Source organism: Dama dama, chromosome 4, assembly GCF_033118175.1.
Source record: "Dama dama isolate Ldn47 chromosome 4, ASM3311817v1, whole genome shotgun sequence".
Lineage (NCBI taxonomy): Eukaryota > Metazoa > Chordata > Mammalia > Artiodactyla > Cervidae > Dama > Dama dama.
The window spans coordinates 30083653-30109805 of record NC_083684.1 but is presented as its reverse complement, the minus strand read 5'-3'; the positions used below and the strand labels follow the sequence as shown (position 1 = coordinate 30109805).

The 26153-nt window shown below is 46.8% G+C and overlaps 1 protein-coding gene across 2 annotated transcripts in view; it reads left to right on the top strand.

Annotated features, from left to right (window-relative positions):
• Nucleotides 1-308: 308 nt before the first annotated feature.
• The window catches only part of GNAO1 (G protein subunit alpha o1), a 176513-nt gene continuing 150668 nt past the window's right edge, over nt 309-26153 (top strand). For both annotated transcript variants that reach the window (XM_061138544.1, XM_061138543.1), the window contains exons 1-2: nt 309-1121; nt 1359-1401. In XM_061138544.1, coding sequence (XP_060994527.1) covers nt 1004-1121; nt 1359-1401 — 161 coding nt within the window. In that variant the 5' untranslated portion in view covers nt 309-1003. The remainder of the gene's footprint in view (nt 1122-1358; nt 1402-26153) is intronic.

Sequence of the window (26153 nt, the reverse complement as noted above, 5' to 3'; positions counted from 1 at the left end):
CCTCAGAGAGCCTCGGGCCTTGCGGGAGTGGGGGGAGGGGAGGCCGCGCCACGCGCGCGCCGCCGCTAGTTGACGCGGGCCTCGACGCGCGCGCCTCCCCCGCCCCCCGCCCCTCCCCGTCCCGGGGGCCCGGCGCGCGGCCCTGCTGACGTCAGCGGGCGGCTGGCGGTGCGGGGTGCGCAGAGCCGCTGGCGCACTCGCGCGCTGCGCTCGCCTGTTCCCCCCGCCCGGGCTGTGCGCGCGCGCTCGCTCGCTCTCTCTCTCTCCCTTCATTTTTTTCTCCCCTCCCTCCCAGCCTCTCTCCTCTCTCTCCCCCTCGAGCTCCCGGCTGCCTGCGGCTCCCTCTCGCTCTCCCTCTCTCTCCGGTAGGCTCCGTCGAGCGATGCGAGCTTTGGGAGACAGCGACGCCGCCTCCCGCTAGAGACCTGCCCCCCGGCCCGGCCCCTTGCCCAGCCCTGCCCAGCGCGCGGGGGTCGGCGAAGGCGCCGCGGACGCACCAACGGCGGAGGATCCGCGATGCAAATGCACTAGCGGCACCCCCTAACTCACTCCCTCCACACCCCGCGCCGCCTCCTCCTCCGGCAGCAGCGGTAGAAGGACCCACCCTGCCCCCCTACCCCACCCTCCACCGACTCCGGCTCCTGCCTCGACTATTATTTTATTTATTTTGGGTCGTGCACAAGCCTCAGTGCCTGCAGCCCGCGCCTCCTCGGATCGCGGGCGCCTCCTCCCTCGGCTCCGGAGCCCCAGACCCCGGCCACCTTCGCCTCGACACCCCCAGAGCCCCGCCAGCTGCTGCGAGTCTCCGCGGCTGGGAGCTTGTTAGAGGCTGTCTTTTTGGGGGGTTCTGGTTTCTCGACATTTTTGTTTTCAGCCAAGGGGAAGCTATCGTGATTTTTTCCCCTTTGAGCCCAGGTTCTGCTCTTTGGGGGGGTGGGGGGCGCGCCGAGCCGGGGAGCCGTGCCAGCCGAGTCGTGCGGGCTGTGGCAGGGAAGGGGCCACCATGGGATGTACTCTGAGCGCAGAGGAGCGAGCCGCCCTCGAGCGAAGCAAGGCGATTGAGAAAAACCTCAAAGAGGATGGCATCAGCGCCGCCAAAGACGTGAAATTACTCCTGCTGGGTAAGGACCGGGGCTACCACCCCAATCCCTCGACCCCGGCCACTCTGCACCCCCCAACCAGCCCCCTGACCCCGCTCGCTCCTGGGGAGACCAGGCCCGCGAGTTGGCACCACGATGTGCCCACGATCGCCCACTCTTTAGCATGCCTTACTCCCTTCCCCCTGCAGCGCCCCCCCCCCCCCCCCTCGTTCCCCTAAGCTGACACTCACCAATTTTCCCCCCTGTCTGTCCCAACAGGGGCTGGAGAATCAGGAAAAAGCACCATTGTGAAGCAGATGAAGTAAGTCCCTGTGGCATTGGGATTTGTACTTTTATTAAGCGTAATTTTTTAAATGAATTTTATTACCTTGTTCACTTCACATCACTCTCCAGGCCCGGTTTTTAATTCGTACACACACACACACACACGCGCGTCCCTGAATTTGACTCCCCTCTCCCAGGCCCTGCGTTGGTTCTGGGTCCTCCACCCCAACTCCCGGGGTGGGTGGTTTTTTTTTTCTCCCCAAGGGGGTGGAGGGAAGGGGAGCGCCTGTAGTTGTATGAATGACAGTGTCCGCCATATTGATCAGAACATCACATTATTGGCATGATTATGGTCATTACTCTTGTTTGTGGGATGTTTCCTGTGTATCGCTGCCTCCTTTTCTGTCTCTGTGTCTCTGTTTCATTCTGCATATCTCTCTCTCTCTCTCCTTCCACCCCCTCTCCCCCCACTCCACATCCATAATCCCATTTACCCCTGCTCTTCTCCTGGGGCAGTGATTTTTGAACTTGGCAAAAACATGGAGGGGGGACCCAGCCCTAGGCTGGGGTGGAGTATCAGGTGTCTGCTGTTCATGGATTTGGTGCTGAATTAGAGGCTGTGGTTTCTGCCCCCTCCCCTCAAACAGACGAGGGTTGGGGGAAGGGGCGTGTGGTAGGGGCAGGGGTGGACTTCCAATCGAATGATACTGGCACAGATATATCCAAGGTAGAGGTGGAAGGTAGGACGCTGGATGTGAGGCTGAATGCTCGCCCCTCGCTGCCCCTTCCTTCTCCCCCACCCTCCCAGCCTTTGCTCTCCTGACACTGGCAGTTTTCGTTCACTCTCTGGTCTTTATCAATGTAGTTATTTACACTCTGCATAGGCTGTGTTCCATGTAATCTACCCACAATGCGGATTTCAGGCCCCACTTGCCGCACCACCCCCTTCTGCCTTAGATATCAGTTTCCCCTCCTAATTAACTGGGGGTGGATTTGAGTGATGGTTGAAAATTAAAACAAAATGGGATATTCCTTCCCTTTCACACTTGCTCAGTAAGGAGCCTCGCCCCTCCTTGCTACTCCCAGGCTTGCTTCTTGCCCCATCCACTCCTGGTTAGCAGTTCCTGGTGAGCCCACAGGCAGCTTTGCTTGGGGAGGGGGTGGCTTTAGGAAAAGGGTGCGCGCCTCGGGCCTCCTGGCCCTGCTGCTTCCGTTGTCTTGTTAGTTGTGGACGGAGGAGTTAAGACCGTTTAGCGAGGATTCCACGTCGCTTTGCTGTGACACCTTCGTGCACACACAGCTCCTAATTAGGGGTTGCTGTGCAGTAAACAAAAATGATTATTTTTCAACTTGACAGAATAGCCGAAGTAATTGCATCCCGTAGGAAAACAATGGAAAATAAAAACCCCTTTCGCAGAAAGGTGGGTGGGAGACGAAGCATGCTTGCGATTTCAAAACCAATATGCAAAAAATCTTGCATGTGTAACAGGCATGACAAGCGGGTTCTAGGCGGCGCCATGATGGTAGGGAGTAGCGACTCGGAGACAATTTCTCCCGTCGGCTTGAAATGTTCTTATTTTTATTCTAGAGCTCCCTGGGGCTTTCTTTGCAGAGGTCCCTCGGCTTGCCGCACCCCACTGAGCCACGGGTAATTTGGCCTGGGGCTTCTTTGGAGCTTGTGCAACCCAAATGGATGGGGAGGCGGGGCCTGGGGAATTGCTCTTTGCAACAAGGTGCATATTGCATCTGCCAGGAGCTCTTGCAGGTCAGTAAATGCAAGCAGCACCACACCTTTCTCCCAGCGGGGGACGTTTCAAAACTTCAGAACTCTGTAATCTGCAGTGGCCGGCTTGAAGCCGGGTAGAAGCCCCAGCCACCGGAGCGGGGTGAGGTTTCAGGCGCTGCGAGTGGTGGACAGCGCCCAGCCGAGGCCGGAAAAGTCGATGAGGCTCAGCTCGGTGGTGCTCGGCTCGGCTCGGCGCAGTCTGGGCGCGGGGCTCGGAGGGACTCGGCAGTGTTCGGAACCGAACCGGGGCCCTGGCGAAGAGAGCCGAGCTTTTTCGACGAGGGGACCGAAGGCTTTCGGAAGCACTCGGGTGAAGGGAGCGGGGATGAAATGCGGGGTAGGCTCCAGTCTGGAAATGAACTTTGCATCTGCCAAAGCAACTCCTTACCTGCTTTTCCTGAACAAGCCCCATAAACTAGGCTGATTTAATAAGAAGTGTAAAAATATATACCGAGTCCCCTGAAGGGTACCTTTCCTTTTTTATTCAAAGAGAGCCACGCTTTCCAAGGAGATAGGTGTGCCATTTTAGAATGAAAATTCCTAATTGTGTAATGAGGCTGTATTTAGACTTCCCCGGAAAAGTCTTAAGGAACTTATAGTTGGTTACACTGAGGAGGGAGACAAAAAATTTTTTTAAAAATCAAGCGTTAGGTGTTTCGGATGGTTAAATCAGACGACCCGGCACTTTTTCTCTTTCCCTGCACTCCTCCCGTCCCCCGCCCCGCCCCCGCCCCATCACCCCACAGGACTGCCTTTTTGGAGAAAGATATCAGACAAAGTTGAGATTTTTGTAGGTAAAACTGTGAGTACATTTTCTAAAATACATCAGTTCTGTCTAGAAAGTGAGCTGAGTTTGCTCACAAAAGGTCAGTCAGAAAGATTTCTGGCCCATGTAAATTTTGCAGCTAGGGTCCCTGCGCCCTGTCCTGCTGAAGCATTCATGAATGGCTGCTCTTCCTCTGAGTCCTCCAGCTCGGCTTGAAATAAATCAGATCAGGGCCTTGTGCCAAGCTGGATGCAGAACTTGTTTTATTAACCACAAAATGTGGGATTGGTGTCACTGTATCCAAGTGACAAATTCCTGTGAGTCCTCCCTCGAAGAGGTGATTTTCCAGATCACCACTTGGCTGAGCATCAGTTGAGTCAGGAGAACTGTACTGTTCTCTGGGTGGGGCTGGCCCTGAAAATCTAGGTGGCGTTTACAGAACGCAATTTTGGACTTGCCTGGACAACACAGTGGGTGACCAACCTATCAGACCATACTTAGGAGTTAATCAGGATGCTGTTTTATTTCACCTGGGCAAATGCAATTAGCACGCTCTCTGTGCGTGATGTCCTGTGAGAACTTGATGACTTCCTAACAGGGAGTAGGGTTTAATGGCTCAGCCTTTTGCATTGAGAAGAAGACTATTGATAGGGAAACATCTCTAGATCCTTTGAAGTCTGCATTTCCAAAAGAGCAGAGAGCCACTCCATTCGGCCTACCTTCTCATCCATGTTATGGCATGCTGATTATAAGAAGGACGAGACTTCCATGTATGCCCCTACTAACTGAAATTATATGGAAAAGCCTGGCTGGCAGATGCTGCTTAGAACAAAGTGTTAACACCCGTATCAGCCTAGGATATCAGTGCAGGGAGACTGATCTTTGAAATTCTTTTGCCTGACACATCTTGCAGTGGGAAATGTGCATCTACCAAGAGATGCCACAGGTTAGATTGTCATTGAAAACCCTGATTCCTAATACTTTCTTAAAATTTTCATTTGAACATAGCTTGCTAGGTCACCCCCCACCCCCACCCCCGCCCCTTTCATGTGTGGGCTTCTCTGGTAACTCCGCTGGTAAAGAATCCGCCTGCAATGCAAGAGACTCGGGTTTGATTCCTGGGTCAGGAAGATCCCCTGGAGAAGGGAAAGGCTCCCCACTCCAGCATTCTTGAGCTTCCCTGGTGGCTCGGATGGTAAAGAATCTGCCTGCATTGTGGGAGACCTGGGTTTGATCCCTGGGTTGGGAAGATCCCCTGGAGAAGGGCATAGCAATCCACTCCAGTATTCTTGCTTGGAGGATCCCCGTGGACAGAGGAGCCTGGCAGGCTGCTGTCCATGGGGTCACAAAGAGTCAAGCAGGACTGAGCAACTAAGCACTGCAGAACACATGTGATTGTGAACTAGTGTTTGGTAGTTCTCTGTCAGATAATCCAGAACATTTCCGTCCTGAGAAATAAGCAGTGATCATTGAGACAGCAAAATATAATTTACACAAACCATGAGTAATCAGTGACTTTTGTGTGCAGCATTTTAAATTATTTTGCTTGTTAGGAGGCCGTGACCTCACCTGTGATACAGCCTCGGCATTTTTGCAGTCAGGGGACTTTTATTGAGACTAATCAAAGTTTTAACAATAAGTGTTAACTTTAGTTAGTCACCAAACCCTCCCAAAGAACTCTCTCAGGGCATTATATGTGGAATCAACATAATCCCTTTGAGTGACATCCCATTCTGAACAAATAGTGACAACTACTTGGACTGTCTACCTGATGAATATGTAAAATGAACCAGGAAGTTGCTGCGGGCACCACAGTTTGTCCTCATTTGAGGTGTTGAGTTTTCTTTGTTGTCTCCGGAGCATTTAGTGTATTTTTAGGGAGCTAGAGAGTCCAAGGTGGCGATGAGGCGTGGCTGCTAGCTGGTAAGCTGTATGTAGATGGATGCGGTAAAGTGGGACACTTGGGATGTGTGTTCTTTTCCACGGTGCTTGCTCAGTGCCATTAGGAAATCAAAACTTATGGATTTGCCTGGTAAAGACATCATTGCTCATACAAATAGCCCAGCCCTTCCAGTAGGAAACAGTTCTGAGGACAGACCCTACCAGACAGGGAAGGCGATTTTAAGATTGCCAAAAGCTGGTAGTTTCCTCCTACCAGCTGACTCTGACTTTGTGATTAGGGTGTTGATTGTTTGGCTTGGGTTCAGGGCAAGCCTGTGTTCATTCAACACACTGCTGTTTGGCACCTGCTAAGTGGCAGGCGTGAGTGGAGATGAGTAGCAACTTGGAACCATTACTCGGTAAAAGTACAGTGGTCTGGAAGGGCGTTTCCTGCACATCCCCAACGGGTCCCATGTTGAGGCAGCGTTCCCCTGAGAGCTGCTCTTCTAGATCTGTGGACTTGTTTCTGCAATCATCTCTGTGGCTGCTCTGCTTGCCCTGCCCTTCCTCCTGTCTCCATGTTTATCCAAATGGATGCACCTTGCTCTCTGGAGACATTGTGAGCGCAAACAGAATGTCAGATCAAGTAGCAGAAGCATTCTCTTTTGCTGATGGATGGTGCTCTCTTCCTCCTTACTGTTCACTGAGCTGTAAACGCCAGCAGACCTTCCTGCCAGAAGGGTAGCCCACAGTCCACCTGATATCCTCAGGAATCAGCTGTGGAATTCTTGAACCTCTGTCACCTGTCACGGATTCTGAAATTGAACCCGTGTGCTTATTGAAAGGGTGTTGCTGATGAGATTAAATGGATGAAACTTCATACAAGATTGACAAGACTCCAGAGAAATCCAGAATTTCTAGTCTCTATTGTAGGGCTAGATTAGGTTTATAGTGCGCAGAATTAGAGGACTGTTTCTGTTTTTCTTTTTAAGCACTTGGAGCGCCCCAAATTGTATTGTGCATCTTAGCCACACCTGCTAAAGATAGGACAGGATCACTTACATTTTTCAGCGGCTCACAGTGCCCTGTCTCTGTTAACATTGGAGATTTAATATGAGCAGAGGAAGGTCTTATTTTTCTGATGTATGTTCCATCCATCTAATTCAGGGACTTGGTTCCCTCTCTCCGAGGTGTTCTCAGTCTCACATTCCTTAGAAATGTAGACAGACCATGATCACAAGAGCACATTTTGATCCAAAAGACAGTAGACAAACTGCGAGATGATTTCAAACTGAAAAAAAAAATTTTTTTTGAAAGGATTACTCCAAAATTTGACACTAGCAAAGAACAAATTTTGATTTTGAAAAAAATTTTTTTTCAGTTTTTGCATATATTTAAACACGTACTACAGTGGATTTTAAAATGGCTAGCAGATGCTATACGAAGAGCATTTCACCTCACTTTATTGATTGCATTGCCATAAAAAGCTTGAAAGTGCTCAAACTCCATTCTAAGAATTTATTCCAACCAGTATCACATTCTTATTTTATTTTGTATCTCTCATTCATGCACAATAGTGGATAGAAAAGAAATCGCCTGAGAAATGGCAGGAGGAAGGAGCAGTGGCCTTCTGCTGGTTCAAAGAGATAGGTAAGGTTCCTGTTGAGAGAAGTGGTTTAGCTTGTTTTTAAAACTGAGAGGTGGTTAGCAGCTTGGAGTCTGTAACCAGTCTGCTTGACTTCATATCTTGACTCTACCACTCACTAGATGCCTGCTCTTAACCAAGTACTTCAGTTTTTGTGCCTCACTTTTCTTACGTATGAAATGGGGTGGACAGTAAAAATAACTAACAGGGTTGTGAGCATTAAGGGATGTAATATATGAAATGACCTTATAACAGTTTTCTAGAAATCATTTTACAGATGTCAGCTACAGTTTTGATTCCTTTGATTGATTAGTGGGTGTTCCCTTCCCATATGGAATTCTCAAGGATGTGGGCCATAGCTTGCCGGAGAGCCAGAAGGGGGGCGCTGTGGTTCACGCTCAGGTCTTTTTCCCCTTGCCTGCTCTGCAGCATCAGTTATATAACTAACTGTGTTGTCATAAGTGATGTGACATTTTTGATGGCGCATCTGCTTCAGCCCAGGAGGCTGGAGTGATGTTACAGAGAGTGGGAGAGAGCACTGGACCAGGAGTCGAGACAAGTCGCTCTGCTCCTGCTTCTCCGGGGGCCCCGTTTCGTGGAGTAGTTGGCCCAGGGCTGCCCCAAGCTCCTTTTCTGTTCTAAGTGGTCGAGGAAACTGGGAATTACCTTCAAGTTCAGGGTCTTGAGGTCTTTGATGCAAGGTTCTAAACATAGAAGAATCAATTCTGGCTCCCTCCTGAGAGGGGGTTGGGGGTACCCATGAAAGCTCTCTTAAGGCTAAGTTAATTGCAGAATAGCAACCTCAACCACAAAGCTTTGTCAGCCAGGAAAGTCCGAGTCCTGAAAGGCATTTAGAGAAAACCACCTCTAACCAAACTTTTCATGCAGACATGCTTCTCAAACCAAAGAGGAGGATCTGAAAGTATCCTGTGATTGAGAAACAAGATGTTTCTGGGAGGAGGGACCCAGTGACATGTTAGAGGAAGAAGTGGTTTGTCTGTGGCTTCCAGGATGCTTAGCAATAGAGACAGCCCTGGCTTCTCCCCGAGATGGGATGGCTGCATAGACAAGAAGGAACCTGCCCAAGTTCAGGTGCCCAAGCTCTATGAACTTGGGGGATTTGCAGAAGGGGTAAAGGGGAGGATCAGGAGGGCTGTGTTTTAATTTTGGTTCGTTCTCTAACTTGACTTTGGGCATGTCATTGAGCCACTCTGAGTCTTCCTGTTCATCTCTTCCTTAGGATATGGGCTAGAATTCCTCAGGCCTCTTTCAGGTTTCTAGCTCAGTAACTGCAAAGAGAAACCTAGAAGCCTGAAATGCAGGGGGAGAACGGTGGGAGTATTTACCACCCACAGCTTTTTATCTGCGGAGCCATCTTTAGTTCTAATTTTCTTTACGGAGGAGAGGAAAAACATTGTGCTTTTCATAGCACCAAAAAAATTAAAGTAAAATAAAATCCTGCAAGGCTAATAGTCAGTACCCTGATTTTGTCCCCCTGCTCACTTGATTTCTCAACCAAGAATGGAGAAAAGGGGGATAATATATATAAGGATAGAGCTCCATGGCCAAGAATTTACCCTGGATTCTCTGCTGATGGCTTGACCAGCAGATAGGTTTTCTATGGAAAATTGTTACTTACAGAAACAACTTTCCCATGCTGTAAGATCAGCCTGGGCCACCTGCCTTCAGAATTGTAGAGCACTAATATTTATTGCACATTAATTAGATGTTTGTGTGTCTGTCTCCCTTCCTAGTCTGGGCGGCCCCTCCCTCCCAGACTAAAAGAAGAAATGGTGACTTACTTTTGCTCATCACACAGCACTGAGCCCAATGTCTGGCACAAAAGAGTTGCTTAATAAATGTTAATTGAAGAAAGAGAAAGAACTGAGGCATGCAAAGAATGCAAACTCATTTCTAAAAACTCATGAATAATAGTGTTGAAAGCCTTTGATCTTAAACTGTGTTCATCAGTTTCAGTCCCATCTGTTATCTTCATTTGTTTCTTCTCATCAACCCATGAGGAAATAGTCCTCAGTCCCATCTTACAGATGAGAAAGTGAGGCACAGAGAAGCTAGGTGACTTATTCAAGGTCACACAGCTTAGTAGGTGACAGCAATATGTTAAGATCATGATTTGTCTAACTCCAAAACCTGTATCCATTCTGTTCTAACCCTGCACAGCAGTTACTAGATCACCACTTGTGTGGGCAATAGAGAGCTGGCAGTCTGGGACCCAGTACCATGAGCAAACGGGATGGCACAAGTCTTGGTTGAGGTCAGTGATTGAGAGAAGAGCAAGTGCTTGGTTGGTGCTGGGTCCCTTCTGGAGGTGGTGGTCACCATCGTGCATCACATGGATTCTCAGTGTTCCCTAACCACCGTCTGGACAGCTCCTGAAATAAATTTCCATTCCAGCCTCAGAAGTGTGGGCCATTAGTAGGTGACAGCAGAGAGGAACTGCCACTGAAGGCTCTGACTCTGGTGGAAGGAAGTGGTCAGAGAAGAGAGAAAGAGGATAATAGGATATCCATCCATCCATCTGCCCACCCATGAGCATTTACTGAGCACCTGGTTTGAGTTAGACGTATATATGGAGGTCTGGAGGAAGGTCTTAGTCCCTGCTCTTGTGGAACGCAGCCTAAAGGGAGATACATGTAAAAGACCCTTCTACTTCAGAGCAGGAAGTGTCATGAGGCTGTGGGAGAACAGAGGATACCTTCTCTAGGCGGGAAGTTCAGGGACATTGGCCAAGAGAAATGACACGTGGGCTCAGTCTTAATAATGAGTGGTAGTTAGCAGGTGGAGGATAGGAATGCCAGGCAGATGGACCAGCATGTAAAAAGGCATTGAGCTATGTCACCACATGGAACATGTTGGGAATGTGAAATAATTTGGTTTGATTAGAGCACCATGTATAAAAGGGGTGTCAAGAGATGGAGGATGAAAGATGAGACAGAACTGTCGTGAAGTTCCTTGTACTAAGGACTTTGGATTTTATTCTGAATATAATGAGATGCCACCAAAGGGTCCTTTTTTTTTTTTTTTAAATTGAAGTTTAACTGACATGACATTATACTAGTTTCAACTATACAGTGAAATGATTCAGTATTTGTATGTAATGCAAAATGATCACCACAGTATATCTACTTAACATCCATCATCACCATGCAGAGTTAGGTTTTTTTTTTTTTTTTTTTTTTAACCTTGTGATGAGAACTTTCAAGAACCAGAGGGTTTTAAGGAAATGGGTGGCAGGATGACTTTGCGCATTAGAAAGATCACCTGTGTGACTGGAAGGAGTCAGGTTCTAAGGTTGGGAGACCAGATGGAAAGTTATTTCTGTGACTGTGATCCAGGAGGGAAAAGTTTAAGGACTAAACTAAAGCAGTGGTAGCAGGAGGTGAGAAAAGGAGACAGATTTAAGAGCTATTTGCACAGTGGAATAATTGAATTTTTTTGGATGATCAATTGGAATGGTATTGAGGGGGCTGTACGTTTTAAAGGCTGTACACAAAAATGAGCCCAGGATTCCTGGCTTGGGCCACTGGTGAGATGGTAGTGCCAATCCCTGAGATGGAGAAATGGAGGAGGAAGAGGGAAGGCTCGGGGAGAAAAATGCTGACTTATTTGGTCATGTCGATGATTCTTGTGGATAGGCTAAGTGCAGATCCCTGGCAGGCAGGCGGTTGAATAGTGGATGAGGAAATAGGGTGCACCTGAGGAGAAGGGTCAGTTTGGAATTCTGTGGTGCTTGCGGGCAATGAGAGCCACGGGGGCTGGGAATCTCAGCCGGCTGAGTGAGAGAGGGAGAGAAGGCAGAGGATGAGCACACGCCTTCCCCCCGACGCAGTTCCAGAAACGGAGGATCATCTAGGGAGAGGAGCCTGTGATGGAAACCAGGAAGGAGAGAGCCAAGAGATGGAAAAGAAAAACCAAGATAAGGCAGTATCATGGGAGCCAAGGAAGAAAAAAATTTCAAAAAGGCAAGGAAGTAGTTGAGTCAGATACTGCAACAGTCAAATACGAGGAAGACCAGCAGATGCCCTCTGGGTCTGGAAAGTTGGCAGTGACCGTGGCAAGAACAGTTTCAATAGAATGGTGGGAGAAAAGCCAAAATGCAGTGGGGTTAAGCAAGTGGGACTGAGGAAGTTGAGGCCAGAAACAGAGTCTCCTGGAAAAGAAATTGGAGCTCTAGAAGGAAAGGCAGAGACAGAAGGGAGGACAGAGGTAGTGGGGTTCAGGGAGGGTTCATTTGACTTCATTTGGCTCCCGTGGAGGGACTTGGATCCACTGAGCAGCCGTAAAGAAAGAGCCCAGACTGAGGGGATGTGGAAGGTAGAGGAAGGGGGAAGTGGTAGAAGGAGCAGAGCCCAGAGAGGGTGGTCAGGCAGGAAGTGCAGAGTCAGGATGAGCAACTTGGTTTGAACATGAGCGCGCATCCATCTCCTCAGACTGACAGATCATAAGCACGAGGAATGTATACAGAAATTTGGGGATGGGATGGTGGGTACAAAAAGTTGGAGTTCCTGCCTTGTCATTTATTTTTCTCTGTAAGGTAGGGAGAATTAAAAAGCAGCTGTGCTCATTTAACAAACACCAAAGACTGGTAATGTCTGTTCAAACCACTCATTTGTTCATTTACTCAATATTTATCCAGCACTGGTTGTGTGTTAGGCACTGTTTTAGGTGCTTGGAGATTTGGTAGTGAGCAAGTCTGCCCCAGGGGAATCAGGCCACCACTTCACAAACAAATAATTGGACATAGTAATTGCAGATGGTGAAATTTTTCTGGAGTCACACCTTTGAGTGAGGCCTTAAACTGTTCACCTAGGGATCCAGTTCCTGCCCTCAGAGAGTTGGAGGAGACAGATCAGTGCACAGAAGAGGCAGAAGTGGAGTTTGATTTAGACAAAGGCTCAGGATGAAGCCTGGAGGCACCAGATACAGAAATGAGAGCTGCTATCACTGCTGATAGAAAAGGGCATGTGACCAGACCTTGCCGTTCACAAAATCCCATACCCCTGGCCCAAAGGATGGGGTGTGACCCAGGCCAGGTCAGCCAGAGTCCTTCTCCGGGATTTTACAGCCCTTCTGAGATAGGGGCTTTTCCTCTGGGGCCCCAGCAAGGTCCTCACTGGCCTGAACTGATGGTAGCCCGGAGCTATCTGCGGCCATGTTTCCACATCTGCATTACTCTCTGCAGAAAGGAAGCTTACCTGTTGTGGGAGAGACTTCGGGATATGGGGGAATGGAGAGGAAAAAGAAAAGGAGAGAGGGGAAGCCAGAAAGACATTTGACTATTATTATTGCAGTCTCTGAAGCTGGCTCTATGCACTAGCCAGTTATGTGAACCAGTAAATCCCTTCTTCTTTACATAAACTAATTTGAGCTGGAATCCTCTCCTTTACAACCAAAATCATTTTGCAAATGGATAAGGCCTTCCAGGAAGATGAAACAGTATGAGCTAGCGCACAAAAGCACAGCCCATACATGCAGGCTGCCATCCTGGGGGAGGGGGGAGCAGTGCTGTGTGACTGCAATTGGGGTTGGGGGGATGTGAGGAGAAGTGTGTAAAGGATGAGTGGAACTGGGTTGTAGGCTTCACTGCGCATTTGGCTTCAGGGTACACTGAATCTATGGTAGGGACACTAACCTCCTCCTTACATGGTAGGGCAGTAGGGTGCCAAGTTGGGAGAGCTTGAAGAGGGAGACCAGAGAAGAGGCTTAAGAGCAGAGAGAAAAATTCTGGAGTCTGCACCAGTCTTCTTGCTAGGAGAGGCAATGAGGAATTGGGTGTGGGAGAGATTTTGGCAGAATAGTTGAGACCTGGTGTCCAGTTGAACATGGGGAGAGAAGAGTAGGTCAGAGGAGTCCCCCCAATTTGGAACCTGGATAATGGAGCTTAGTTATGCCTTCAATTTAGGAGGCATAGGAGCAGGGAGGGAAGTGGTAGGAGGAAGATGGCAAGTCAGACCACCGGTACAAATTTCAGGTCCTTCCCGGATGACTTTTTTGTTCACAGTTTTCTTGGGGAAGTCATTCTGCTATTTAGAAGAAAGGTCAGGGCTAGAAGGAGAATGGGGCTGGGCTGCCTTGCGTGGTAAGACCATGAGAGTCAGTGGGTGTAGTGTCCCTGGAGAGAGTCTGCAGATGGAGAGAAGGGCTCTCAGGGAAGGAGACTCCCCTATTGTGGAGGTGAAGCCTTTGACAGACGCAGAGGTAGCTCACCTGGGAAAAGGGGTTGGAGGTCAGAGGAACGCAAGGAGACCATGCAATGTGTGCTGAGGGAAGTTCAGTGTGGTGTTTTCTGTTCATGGCATTGCCCCATTAGATGAGGACTGAGAACAGACCATTGTATTGGGTGGGTCAAAAAATTCACTTTGAGTTTTTCCATAAGATGTAAAGGAAAAAAACCTGATTGAACTTTTTGGCCAATCCAGAATTTGGTGATTGAGGCTATTACTGGCCTTGGAAAGAGCACTTTCAGTGGAGGGGAAGGGATAAACGTGACATTGAAATAACATTTTTGGGTAGAGATAAGGCTGAGCTGGGATTAAAGATGAGCTGGACCTCAGGTCTGTCCCTCTTTGGCTTGGTGGCCTCAGGCAAGTTCCTTCACGTCTCTGGGAGTTAGTACCTTCATATATAAAATTAGGAAACTGGGGCTTCCCTGCTGGTCCAGTGGTTAAGAAACCACCTTGCAATGTGAGGGACGTGGGTTTGATTCCTTGACTGGGAAGATCCCACATGCCGAGGAGCAGCTAAGCCTGTGCACAACAGCTATGGAGCCTGTGCTCTGGATCCTGGGAGCCACAACACCTGAGCCCACAAGCCACAAGTGCTGAAGCCTGAGCACCCTAGATAAGAGCCTGTGCTCTGCAACAAGAGAAGCCACCGCAGTGAGACACCCGCGCACCGCAGCTGGAGAGTAGCCCCCGGTTGCAACTAGAGAAAGCCCATGCAGAGTAATGAAGACCCAGAGCAGCCAAAACATAAGTAAATCTTTTTTTTTTTTAAGTAAATCTTAAAAAAATAATAAAATTGGGAAACTGGATGGAATGATCTATAAGCTTCTGCTCAAGTCTCGAGGTCATAATTTAAATTTTGCTGTCCAGCAGAACAGATGTTCTTATGGTGAGGAATTCCCCGCCTTCTCCCTTGGCCACCCTCCACTGGGATAATAAATTATAACGAAATCAAGCTCTCAGAACTGCAGTGCTAATTGAGAACGAAAACTGGGACATCAGCTCAGGGAACTGTGGACACCAGGGCATGTTGCATCCACGTGTGCACTCCACTGAGAGTGTGGGGCCCTGTGAGGCAGGAATTTGTCCCGTAATACTGTCAGGGTTTGTAGGAGCAGGGTCCTGTGAGGCTTTTCCAAGGGGGAGAGAGTAAGAATAACTCCTGGGGTCCCCGTCTCTTTGAATGCACATGGGTGCGAGAAAAAAGGACCATGAGTCTGAGCTGGCTTTGTGGGGGAGTTCCAGCCAGGTGGGCAAAGAGGAGTTGGAGGGACCCCAGCCTCAGGAGAGGAACAAGCCCGAGGGCACCAGAGGGTCAGAATGGGCGAGGCCTGGCTCTGTGTCCGGGCACTTTGTGACTTCATCACTGGGGACTTTGGGGAAAGGATGGTAGAATGGCCGTAGAGAGACCCTGGCTCGGAGTTGTGGCCAACCCTCCTACCAGACATAAAGCCTGATTCCTCTTTGAATCTTCTTAGAGTTTCAGTCACACAGACCTCACCAGTCCCTATTTCTTCAGCACACGTGTGTTCATTCTATGAATACCAATGGAAGACCAATCATGGGTTGGCGTTTTTTAAGTTTCTAAGAACGGAGCTCTTAACTCAATAAAACCGGCAATCTCCCTGTCTTTAAGGATCTTTCAACTTTAAAGAAGGGGGATAGACAAGTAAGTGAATAAGCAAGGTTGTTTCATGTAGTGATATGTTCCAGTAGAAGAAGCTGGATTTGAACAATGGGGAGTGGTTAGAGGAGATGAGGGAAAGAGAGTTGGTCAGGAAAGAGCTGAGGAAGAGGGAAGAGCAGATACAAAGGTCCTGGGGCAGAAATGAGCAAAAAGGCAGCCAGGGAGGCTGGACCACAGGGAAGAAAAAGTGGCGCAAAATGGGATTAAAGAAGCCAAGAGGAGCCACCGTGCAACCTAGGGAGAAGCATTTGGGTTTCAGAATGCTCTGGGGGCCTTAAAACATGGGACAACTTGACATGATGTACATATTTTAAAAAGTTCCTCTGCATTCTGGAAAAAGCAAAACCATAGGGACAGAAATCACATCAGTGGTTTCTAGGGATGATAGGAGAGAAGAGAGAAAGATTGACTATGAGGGGAAACAAGGGAACTTTTGGAGGTGAGAGAAAATATTCTCCCTCTTAATTGTTGGTTACACAATTGTATATGTTTACCAAAACTCATTAAACTATCTACCCCAGAAGAGTGAATTTACTGTAAGTAAGTTATGCTTCAGTAAATCTGACTTGTGAAATGTCCATTTTTTTTTGAGGGAGGTGGGAGGGGGGGATTGGGATGGGGAATACATGTAAATCCATGGCTGATTCATGTCAATGTATGACAAAAACTAATACAATATTGTAAAGTAATTAGCCTCCAACTAATAAAAATAAATGGAACAAAAAAAAAGAAATGTCCATTTTTTTAGGAAGCCACCGGCTGTGCAGGGGTTAGGATTCTGTCTTCCACTGCAGGGGGCATGGGTTTAATCCCTGGTCAGGGAACTAAGATCTGGCATGCCACACAGCACAGTTAAAAAATAAAAATTATTAATTAAGGGGGGAAAAAAAAGAATTGCAGTAAGCTGTAATGAAATCCATCTGGCTGCATTGCTATGTGGCTGTTGAACAACAGAGCCAGCCTCGCACAGCGGAAGCAGTACACCCACTGCTGGCCTTACAATTGAGCCTGTATTGTGTGCTATTCCTGAAGGCTTCCTTAAGTCAGTTTATTGATGTGTGTTCCTAGTTTTCTTGTTCACATAGCTTTCCTTCAGAACTGACTTGAAAGCTCAGTGTGGGTGGAAAGCATCTGCTGCTTTTCTGTGGGCCCATGGTAAATGCTTACTACCCATTACATTCCTCACCTTTGAGTGGTGCTCTAGGCTGCTTCTACACTCGCTATCACCTTTGAGCTTTACTTAACAACAGTCTTGTCAGGCTGCACAGACATTCCCGTATCCCCATTTTACAGATGAAAAAACTGAGGTGAAAGTATAGCACTATCAGGAAAGCATGAATTTTGGAGATCTTGGCTTTGCCGTTTGTTGGCAGTCATGTGCTTTGGGGGAAATTATTTAATCTCTCTGAACCTTAGTGTCCAAATCATTAAAAAGAGATTAAAAAAAAATTAAGCTCATTGCAGATATACTGTGAGGATTAAATGCAGCAACACAGCTAAAAGCATTTAGCATAATGTTGAAGTTCCTTAGATGATCGTAGTATTTTTACCATCAGTGAGAGAGGTGAGGCGAGAGATCCCACATAGGCCATCAGTGAGCGTGTGCTCAGTTGTGTCTGACTTTGCAACCCCATGGACTGAAGCTCGCCAGGCTCCTCTGTCCATGGGATTTTCCAGGCAAAAATACTGGAGTAGGTTGTCATTTCCTACTCCAGGGTGTCTTTTTGACCCAGGGATCAAACCCGAGTCTCTGGTGTCTCCTTCATTGGCAGGTGATTCTTTACCACCAGTGCCTCATGAAAAAAGTGATTTATTTAGGATGATATGGCCAGTATACGATAGAACCAGAGCCTGGTTTTTCTCACCTCAGGTGTGCCTCTCCTTCCATCACATTAGTACGTTCTTCCTGGTTTTTAGTTGGTTTGTCCAGAGCTAACTTTTTTAAATTTATTTTTTTAATTGGTGGAAAATTAGTTTACAATTTTGTGTTGGTTTCAGCCATACAACACTTGAATCAGTCATAATTAAATGTTTATCCCTTCTTTCCCTCCCTTCCCCCTATCCTACCCCTCTAGGTCAATATAGAGTGCCAGACTGGACTTCCTGTGTTATTTAGCAACTTGCCACTATTTTACACATGATAACATATACATGTCAGTGCTACTTTCTCAGTCCGTCCTACCCTCATCTTCCCCCACTGTGTCCACAAGTTTGTTCTTGACTAGGTTCATCAGTACCATTTTTCTAGATTCCATATATATGTGTTAATATACAATACTTGTTTTTCTCTTTCTGACTTACTTCACTCTGAATAAGAGGCTTTAGGTTCATCCACCTCCAACTGACTCAAACTTGTACCTTTTTAATGACTGAGTAATATTCCACTGTATAAATGTACCACAACTTCCTTACCCATTCATCTGTTGATGGGCATCTAGGTTGCTTCCATGTCCTGGTTATTATAAATATTGTTGCAGTGAACACTGGCATGCATGTGTCTTTTAGAATTATGGTTTTCTCATGGTGTATGCCCAGAAGTGGGGTTGTAGGATCATATGGTAGATTTATTCCTAGTTTTTAAAGGAATCTCCACATTGTTTCCATAATGGCTATATCAGGTTACATTCCCACCAACAGTGAAGGAGGGAGCTAATTAGTTTTTTACTAACACAGATCCTTTAGTGCAGTCATTGGTTAAGTTAGCAAATATTTATTGAGTATGCACCACATGCTCCACACACGCACAGCTGCAATGGTGAAACAAGACAGGCTCCATCGTTGCCCTTGAGGGCAGAGATGCCCTTAAGTTCATTGACATCGCAGCCAGCTGAGAGGTGAAGGATGCTAAGGAGCAGCTAAGTAGGTTTGGAGTATGGAAAGACTTCTAGAGGATGTAATGTTGAATTACTTTCTTTTTTTTTTTTTTTTAGCGAAAACACTTTTGTCATGACATAGATCAATACATATGCAAAATATGCATTAATTTTTCATGTTTAACAGGCATCTGCAAAGCATGTACTCATGTAAAGAAGATCCCCAAATATACCTACTCAATCATAGCTCTCTCTCCCTCACTCCCCACTGCCTTGATTTTCATGATGTTTCCTTGCTTTTCTGTATAGTTTGTCACCCGTACATGCATCTTATCGTAAAGTTTATTCTTATCTGCTTTTGACGTAGTTGGAATCCTACTGTTATGTATTAAGTTGTAGCTTTCCTTCAACACTGTGTTTGTAATGTTTACTCAAGTTGTTATACATCGCTGTCGTTCATTTTTATTGCTGTGTAGCCTTTTTCTCCCAAATAGTTATAATTTTTCTATGTAGCATTCACAAATACTTGGGTATACTCATGAATTTGCCAGATATTATTCAGTTCACTGCTGTACAACATATACCATTATATACCAGCTCTGAACCCTGCAGGTTATTTATCCATTCTACCGTTGATGTGCCTTTGGGTTATTTTGAGTTTGGGGCAATTGTGAAGGATGCTGCTATGAATACCCATGTAGATTTAGATCCTGAGACACCTACATTTGCAAATGGTTATTTGAAGTGGAATTGCTGGGAATCTTCAGCTGTATTAGATAATGCCACAGTGGTTTCCATAGTGGCTATTCCATTTTACACTTGCACTAGCAGAGAGAATTCCTGCTCTAAATCCTTGCCAATATTTGGTATTGTCAAACTTTTAAATTTTTTGCCTAATTGATAGTATTTCATTGTGGTTTTACTTTACATGCTCTACTAATGAGGTTGAACAGCTTTTCATATATTTATTGGACATTGGATTTCCTTTTCTGTGAGGCATCTATTCTTCTGTTTCTTTTTTAAAATATTAGGTTGTATTTTTCTCATTAATTTGTAGGAGTTCTTTATATGTTCTGGATAGCAGTCCTTTTCCAGTTTTATTCATGTAAATATTATCTCCCTTTGTCCTTTCACTTTGTTAATGATGTATTATGATTTTTTAAAAAGCTTCTTTTTAAAAATGACATTTATTTTTGGCTGTGCTAGGTCTTCACTGTTACATGGGCTTTTCTCTAGTTGCAGCGAGCAGGCTTCTCATTGTGGTGGCTTCTCTTGTTGCAGAGCGTGAGCTCAGTAGTTGAGGCTCCCGGGCTCTGGAGCCCAGGCTCAATAGCTGTGGTGCATGGGCTTAGTTGCTCCTGGGGATTTGGGATCTTCCTGGATCATGGATCAAACCTGTATCCCTTCCACAGGCAGGTGGATTCTTAACCACTGAGCTCCTAGGGCTCAGTGGTAAAAGAAGAAGCCTCAAAGTTCTTATTTTTAATGTTAGATTTTTCAGCCTTCCCCTTTTTGGTTAGTATTTTTTTGTGTCCCATTTAAGAGATCTGTGTTTTACTTAGAGATGACAAAACTTATTCTTTCTCTTCCTCTTCAAAAAGCTTGGAAGCTTTTTCCTTCCATATTTTGGTGCTCAATTCATCTGTAATTGATCCTTGTATATGGTATAAGATAGGGTTCCAGTTTCATTTTTTTCCCCTTGAATGGATACCCATTTGTCCCAGCACCACTTGTTGAAAAAGAGAGGTTTTTTTTTTTCGGTCACTGATCTGTATAACCACTTGTGTCATACATCCAATGTTTATATACACAGGGACCTGTTTCTTGACTCTCTGTTCCATTCCATCAGACCCTTTATTCTTAGGTCGTTGCCACATTATCTTGATTACTGTAGCTTTATAGCAAGTCTGGATATTTGGTTTGTAAATCCCCCCCACCTTGGTCTTTGTGAGTGGTTTGGCTGTTCTCAGTCCTTTGTGTTTGCATGTAAATGTTAAAATCAATTTATGTAACACACACACACACACTGCTTTTGGAATTTTGATTCGTATTTCTTGTTTTCTTTCTATTCTGGGTAGAATTGATATCTTTACATCTTTCGTCCTCCTGATCTATGAGTGCGTTACATTTCACCACTCATTTAGATTATTGTAATTTCTCCTAAAATATTTATAATGTTTCCCATAGAGGGCTTACATACTTTCTGTTGAATTTATAACTAGATACTTGATATTCACAATGGTCTTATAATTGCTCTTTTTTTCATTGTGTTTTTAAAATTTTATTTTTTACTGACACCAATAGTTTATTTTTCTAATTGAGGCACAGTCAACTTATCACGTTATATTAATTTCAGGTGTGCAACATAATAATTTGACTTTTGTATACATTGTGAAATGATGACAATAAGTCTAGTTAACATTAGTCACCATACATTGTTACAAAAATTCTTTTCTCTTGTGATGAGATCTTTTAAACTCTACTCTCAGTAACTTTCAAATATGCAATAATGAAGTGTTACCAACTCTAGCTACCATGCTGTAGTATAGGTCCCAATGACTTATTTATAGTCGGAAGTTTATATCTCTTGTCCCCCTTCACCTGTTTTGTCCACCTGACACCCCCTGCCCCTGGCAACCACCAATCTCTTCTCTGTTATCTATGAGCTTGGTTTGGGGATTTTTTTTTTTGAAGAGTCCATATGTAAGTGAGATCATGTAGTATTTGTCACAACACTTAATACTAATTTAACTGCTCCAACATTGTTGGTATTTCTAGGTCTTGACAATAGATTACTTTTTAAATTTAGACAGATACTCAATTTTAGGGTTATTATCTAAGTTGATTTTTGCTAAAAACATAGAAAGTTCTGAAGGTTGTTTTCATTAAATATTGTTAGCACCTAGAATCTGTACAGTGTATAGAATATCTAGTTTGTATGCCTCCTCCTTTCTTCCTCTCTCCTTCCCTCCCTCCTTCCTTTTCTTTTTCCCCTCTCTTCCTCCATCCCTCCCTCCCTCCTTGCTTCCTCTAACATTAGAACTATTTTTCTTATCTTCTCCCCTTTCCTCAGTCCCAGACTCTTCCTGCTCCAAATAGGAATACAGCTCAACTGACTTGTTTTTAGCAGCAACCATGGCAATTCAGGTCTTTTGACTGGAAAGGCTTCCTTCCTAAGGGGATGGTAGAAGCATTTGAATTGCATTTTGTATCTGTTGCTGGTGTACGGATATAACAGTTGATTTTGTGTATTGATTTTGTATTCATCAACCTTACTTAATTTTTATGTAAATTCTAATGTTTTCTTGTAGACTGTAAGGCCTAGAGAAGGGAGTGGCTGTTCAGGTTCCCATGGCTAGCTAATATCAGAGCAAGAATGAGTGTGCTCCCATATCTCCCTTAACTTCTCCAGAGAGAATATTCACAGGAAGGGCTGGGAGAAGCCAGTTGGGGAGAAGGAAATAGCGTTTCTTGAACATTTATTATTTAAGATGTTTAATAAACATGTTCGGGCTTCCGTGGTGGCTCAGATGGTAAAGAATCTGCCTGCAGTGCAGGAGACCTGCATTGGATCCCTGGGTCAGGAAGATTCCCTGGAGAAGGAAATGGCAACCCACTCCACTATTCTTGCCTGGAGAATCCCATGGACAGAGGAGCCTGATGGGCTAATAAGTCCATGGGGTCGCAAAGAATTGGACACGACTGAGGGACTAACCCAGTATACGATCAGCTTAACTCTCACTGGTAGCAGGTTACTGGTCATCCCTATTTTAATTGTTTTTTTTTTTTTTTTTTTAATTCGGCTGCGCCTAGTCTTCATTGCGGCATGCAGGATCTTTAGTTGTGGCATGTGGGATCTAGTCCCCTGACCAGGGGTAGAATCCGGGCCCCTTGCATTAGGAGCACAGAGTCTTATTTTGACATTGGACCACTCAGAGAAGTCCCTGGTTATCCCCATTTTAGAGCTGAAGAAAGTGAGACTCAGAGGTTATCTGAAAGACTTGTACAGGGTCATACCTTGGTTCATAACTGAGCAGACATTCCAGAGGTGGAGGGGTCCTGTTGCTCTGTCTTGTGATACCAGTTGGCACACCTTCTGCATTCAGGGTGAGAACTCTCTGGGCCTCCCGTCCCTGCCATGCCGTCTTCCAGAGCGCAGCCCTTGGAGATCTGGGCTGCCGCTAATGAGGCTGTCCTAGCATCTTTGGACTCAGGCAGGCCTGCGTTTTGTCAGCTCTTGGGTTACATTCCTACCCAAAGTCCTGAAATCAGTTTCCACCTCTGCCCCCCTACGTAGTTCCCTCTCAACTGAGAAAACGAGTTCACAACTTGTTGGGTTCTAGGAACCAAATTAGGTGTTGCCCTGGGCCTCTGGTTTCAGTCCTGGCTTGAAAATACGATTGTGGTTTTTATGAGCCTGCTTTGTTATACAGTGAAGTAGAGAGAATTTATGGTCGCAGTCCTTCCCAGCACCCCTGCCCCCAATCTTGCCCATTGGCAGGGGGTGCCTGCAGGCAAGGAGGAGGTTTGCTGTTGCTGGCTGTGCAAAGGAATTGTGCAATGCTCTGTTTGTGAACGCAGCCCAGCGGCGCTGTATTCAGTGTGACAGCTTCCTACTCGGGAACACACGGCCCTTCACGGGGTGACTGTAAATTATGCAACCCCAGAGCTAAACAATGAGGAGTCGTGGGGAAAAGGAAGGGACCAGCTGGATCGTAGCCTGGACCCGAGATGAGAGCGTGCAGACTTCGCCTGCTTGGCGATGGATGGGAGGAAGGTCTTTGGCAATTGAGAAAAGCCAGGAAGTCCTGTCACAGTGCTACTTGTGAAAGCGGGTTTTACTTTGTAAAAAAAAAAGTCAATGTTCCTTTCAAGCTCTATTTATCAATTCAGGGAGAGGTTTAGAAACTGGGAGGGACATTTGCAAAAGAAAGTAGTCCTATGGTGTTACCAAAAGTAACTGAATGCTGAACACCATATTTAACCTTTGTCCTGGTCGCCCCAAGTCATCACTTTTTGCTCTTGCTTTGGTGCTAAAAACCAGCAGTGCCCCTGAGGGCAATTGATGGGCAGACTGTTTCCTCCCACCCCCTCCCCACCCCCTGCAAATGGTCCTGGAATATAATTAATTCTGCTTTGATATGCTTTATGTAACTTTCCCATCTCTTCACTTGCTGTCATCTGTCCCTTCTTGCTCTTTCAGCCTTCCTACCTCAGATGTTATTTCCCTTTCTTCTTCTACCCTGAATCTGCAGTGGCCTGGAATGAAATGACGAGGTTTGTCACAGTAGTGCGTAGGGCAGGAAGAAATAGGATGTAAGTGAGGACCCGAGGAACTCTTGTAGAGTGCTCATGCTGTGGTACCTGGACTTTCCGCTTAAGACATGGGATTAGTATGTAAAAATGAATTGACAACCATGAAATGCTTTACAGATGTATTCGATGGTGACAGGGTTCCTGTTGTACAGTCTGCTGCTCAGAGTTCCTCGTTGTCCTTTGTGGCTCCTGGCGAGGTTTTGACTCACAGAAATTGCTGGACAAGTGGCTCCCAGATAAGAGTGATGTACTATCATTTGTTGTAGCAGATGTTGGCCTGACTTCAGTAGCAAGGAGGCTGATGTGAAGAATCTCTGTAGCAGAAGTGCTCTGCTTGGCCTTTTTCTGTAAAATGGCATGGGTGCCACACAGGGTTCCTGGGGAACCCTCCCCAGTGGTGGTTACCACGGCCATCTGCTCACCTGCGAGAGAACTTAAGGTCTCTCAGCTCAGCCAGGCCAGATGTGTTTGCTACTTTTCTGGTCAAGATCCACACTAGCAATTCTTCCAGGGAAGAGGGAGTGTGAATGCCTATTTTCAGATGTTTGTGGTCTTTGCCCTGAAGTGTGTGAAACCGTTTGGTTAAAAAGCTTTCCACCAACATTATCATCCATTCATGTTTTCACTCTGCAGGTCTTTATTGAGCTCATACCTTGTAGGGAAGGGGGATAAAGAATGTGAAGGGGTTTTTCAAAGAGGTCAGGAAGGCCACACCAAGAAGATGAAATTGGAGCAAAGACTTGATGGAGGGGAGGGAGCCAGCTGTGTACAATAGGGGAAGAGTGTTGTTCAGTCCAGTTGCTCAGTCGTGTCCAACTCTTTGCGACCCCATGGACCTCAGCACGCCAGGCTTCCCTGTCCATCACCAACTCTGGAACGTGCTCAAACTCATGTTCGTCAAGTTGATGATGCCACCCAACCATCTCATCCTGTGTCATCCCCTTCTCCTCCTGCCTTCAATCTTTCCCAGCATCAGGGTCTTTTCCAGTGAGTCAGTTCTTTGCATCAAGTGGCCAAAGTATTGGAGCTTCAGCTTCAGGGTGTTGTAGGCAGAGGGAATAGGAAGTGCGAAGGTGCTAGGCTAGGAGTGTGCCTGTGTGTGGGAGGGAACTACAAGGAAGTTTCCGTAGCTAGAGTCACAGATGAACCAGGAAAATGGGTGCCAAGTGGTTACTTGGAATGTGGTCTGATCTAAAGGCGAGGTCAGAAAGAAAGCTTCCTCATAGACCCTTGTTTTGTGGGTATGAGGACTGTTATTCCCCTGCAAGGCCTGCTTCATGGGGGTGGGGGGCATTGGTGATCTTTGTGTGTGTGTGTGTGTCCTGACAGAGGAGGGACGAAAGAGGGAAGGAGCCCTCCCAGGGCTGAAGTGGGTGGACTCTGCATGGCCTTGGAAGGACGGTCATTTCTGGCTGGCCTTTAGGAGACAATCACAGGGTCGAGGTGCAGATCCCTGGCGATCAGAACCTCAGGGAACGCTTCTCCACGTGTAGCCCAAACTTAGTGGTCTGCAGGTGAACTCATATGTTAATGTGTTTACTTTCGTGTGTTTTAGTAACAAAAGTCCCTAATATATCAAAACCACGGTATTATAGATATTATAGTGTAGAATGACGTTTAGACAGAATTTTATTTTTTTTTTAAAGAGAATAAAAATCATGCAGTGGCCAAAAAAAAAAATGATGCTGACTCTGAGAGCAGTTCTGCCCTCTTGAGACTGGGGGTGCCTGGGCAGAGCTCCTCCGTGTCATCTTGGGAGCAGCAGCAGTGTCTCTGTCCTCACCCAGGTCCATGAACCATCACCTTCTTCCCAGCATTTGCCTGCGGGTGTGTCTGTCCCACTGCGGGCGCCCAGCCAGGGCCCCTCACGGCCATCTCCAGCTCAACCTGTCTCTGAGTCTGGTGCCTGGAGCCTTCTCTCAGCCCTGTGCAGCCACGTCAAGTGGGTCTGAAACCCTGCCTGGCTTGGAGCGCATCGTGGTCCAGCCCGCCACCCAGATCCCGAGCCCACTCTGGGATGTCCACCTCTGGCATCCCTCCATCTCTCTGTCGGTGCTGGAGGCCCAGGCGGGCCCCTGCTGTCTTCTGTGTGTGCAGGTGTGGCCTCTGAGGACCAGCTCAGCCTCCTCTGCTCCACGGGCCGTTGCTCTGTACGCTCACCCATGCCAGGATCTCTTGTTCTCCAGACTGTCTTGTGCATGAATCCGCACCACACTGTGCGGCATCTTAATGTACTGTCGTGGTCGTGTAGAGATTTCCCCCGTTTACTGGGGCGTCATCCATGCACAGCGCACGCACCTGCACTGTTCCCAGAACAGCCCTGCTCCCGTGAGCCTCGTGGGGCGCACCGTGCGTGAGCTGTGCCCAGAGAAGCCACTTTGGCGGGAGGGGACAGGCGCCCGCTTTGCTGTCAGCCCTGCCTGGGTGGCATCCTGGCTGTGCCACCTTGCAGAGAGTAGGTTGGAGGCATGTAGGAAGCAGAGTAGACGGTATGTAACCCAGCCCTGAAAAAAAAGTAAAGCTGTTAGTCACTCAGTTGTGTCCCGCTCTTTGTGACCCCCAGGTCACAAAGGGGGGTAGCCTTTGTAGCCTTCCAGGCTACCCTGTCCATGGGATTCTCCAGGCAAGAGTACTGGAGTGGGTTGCCATG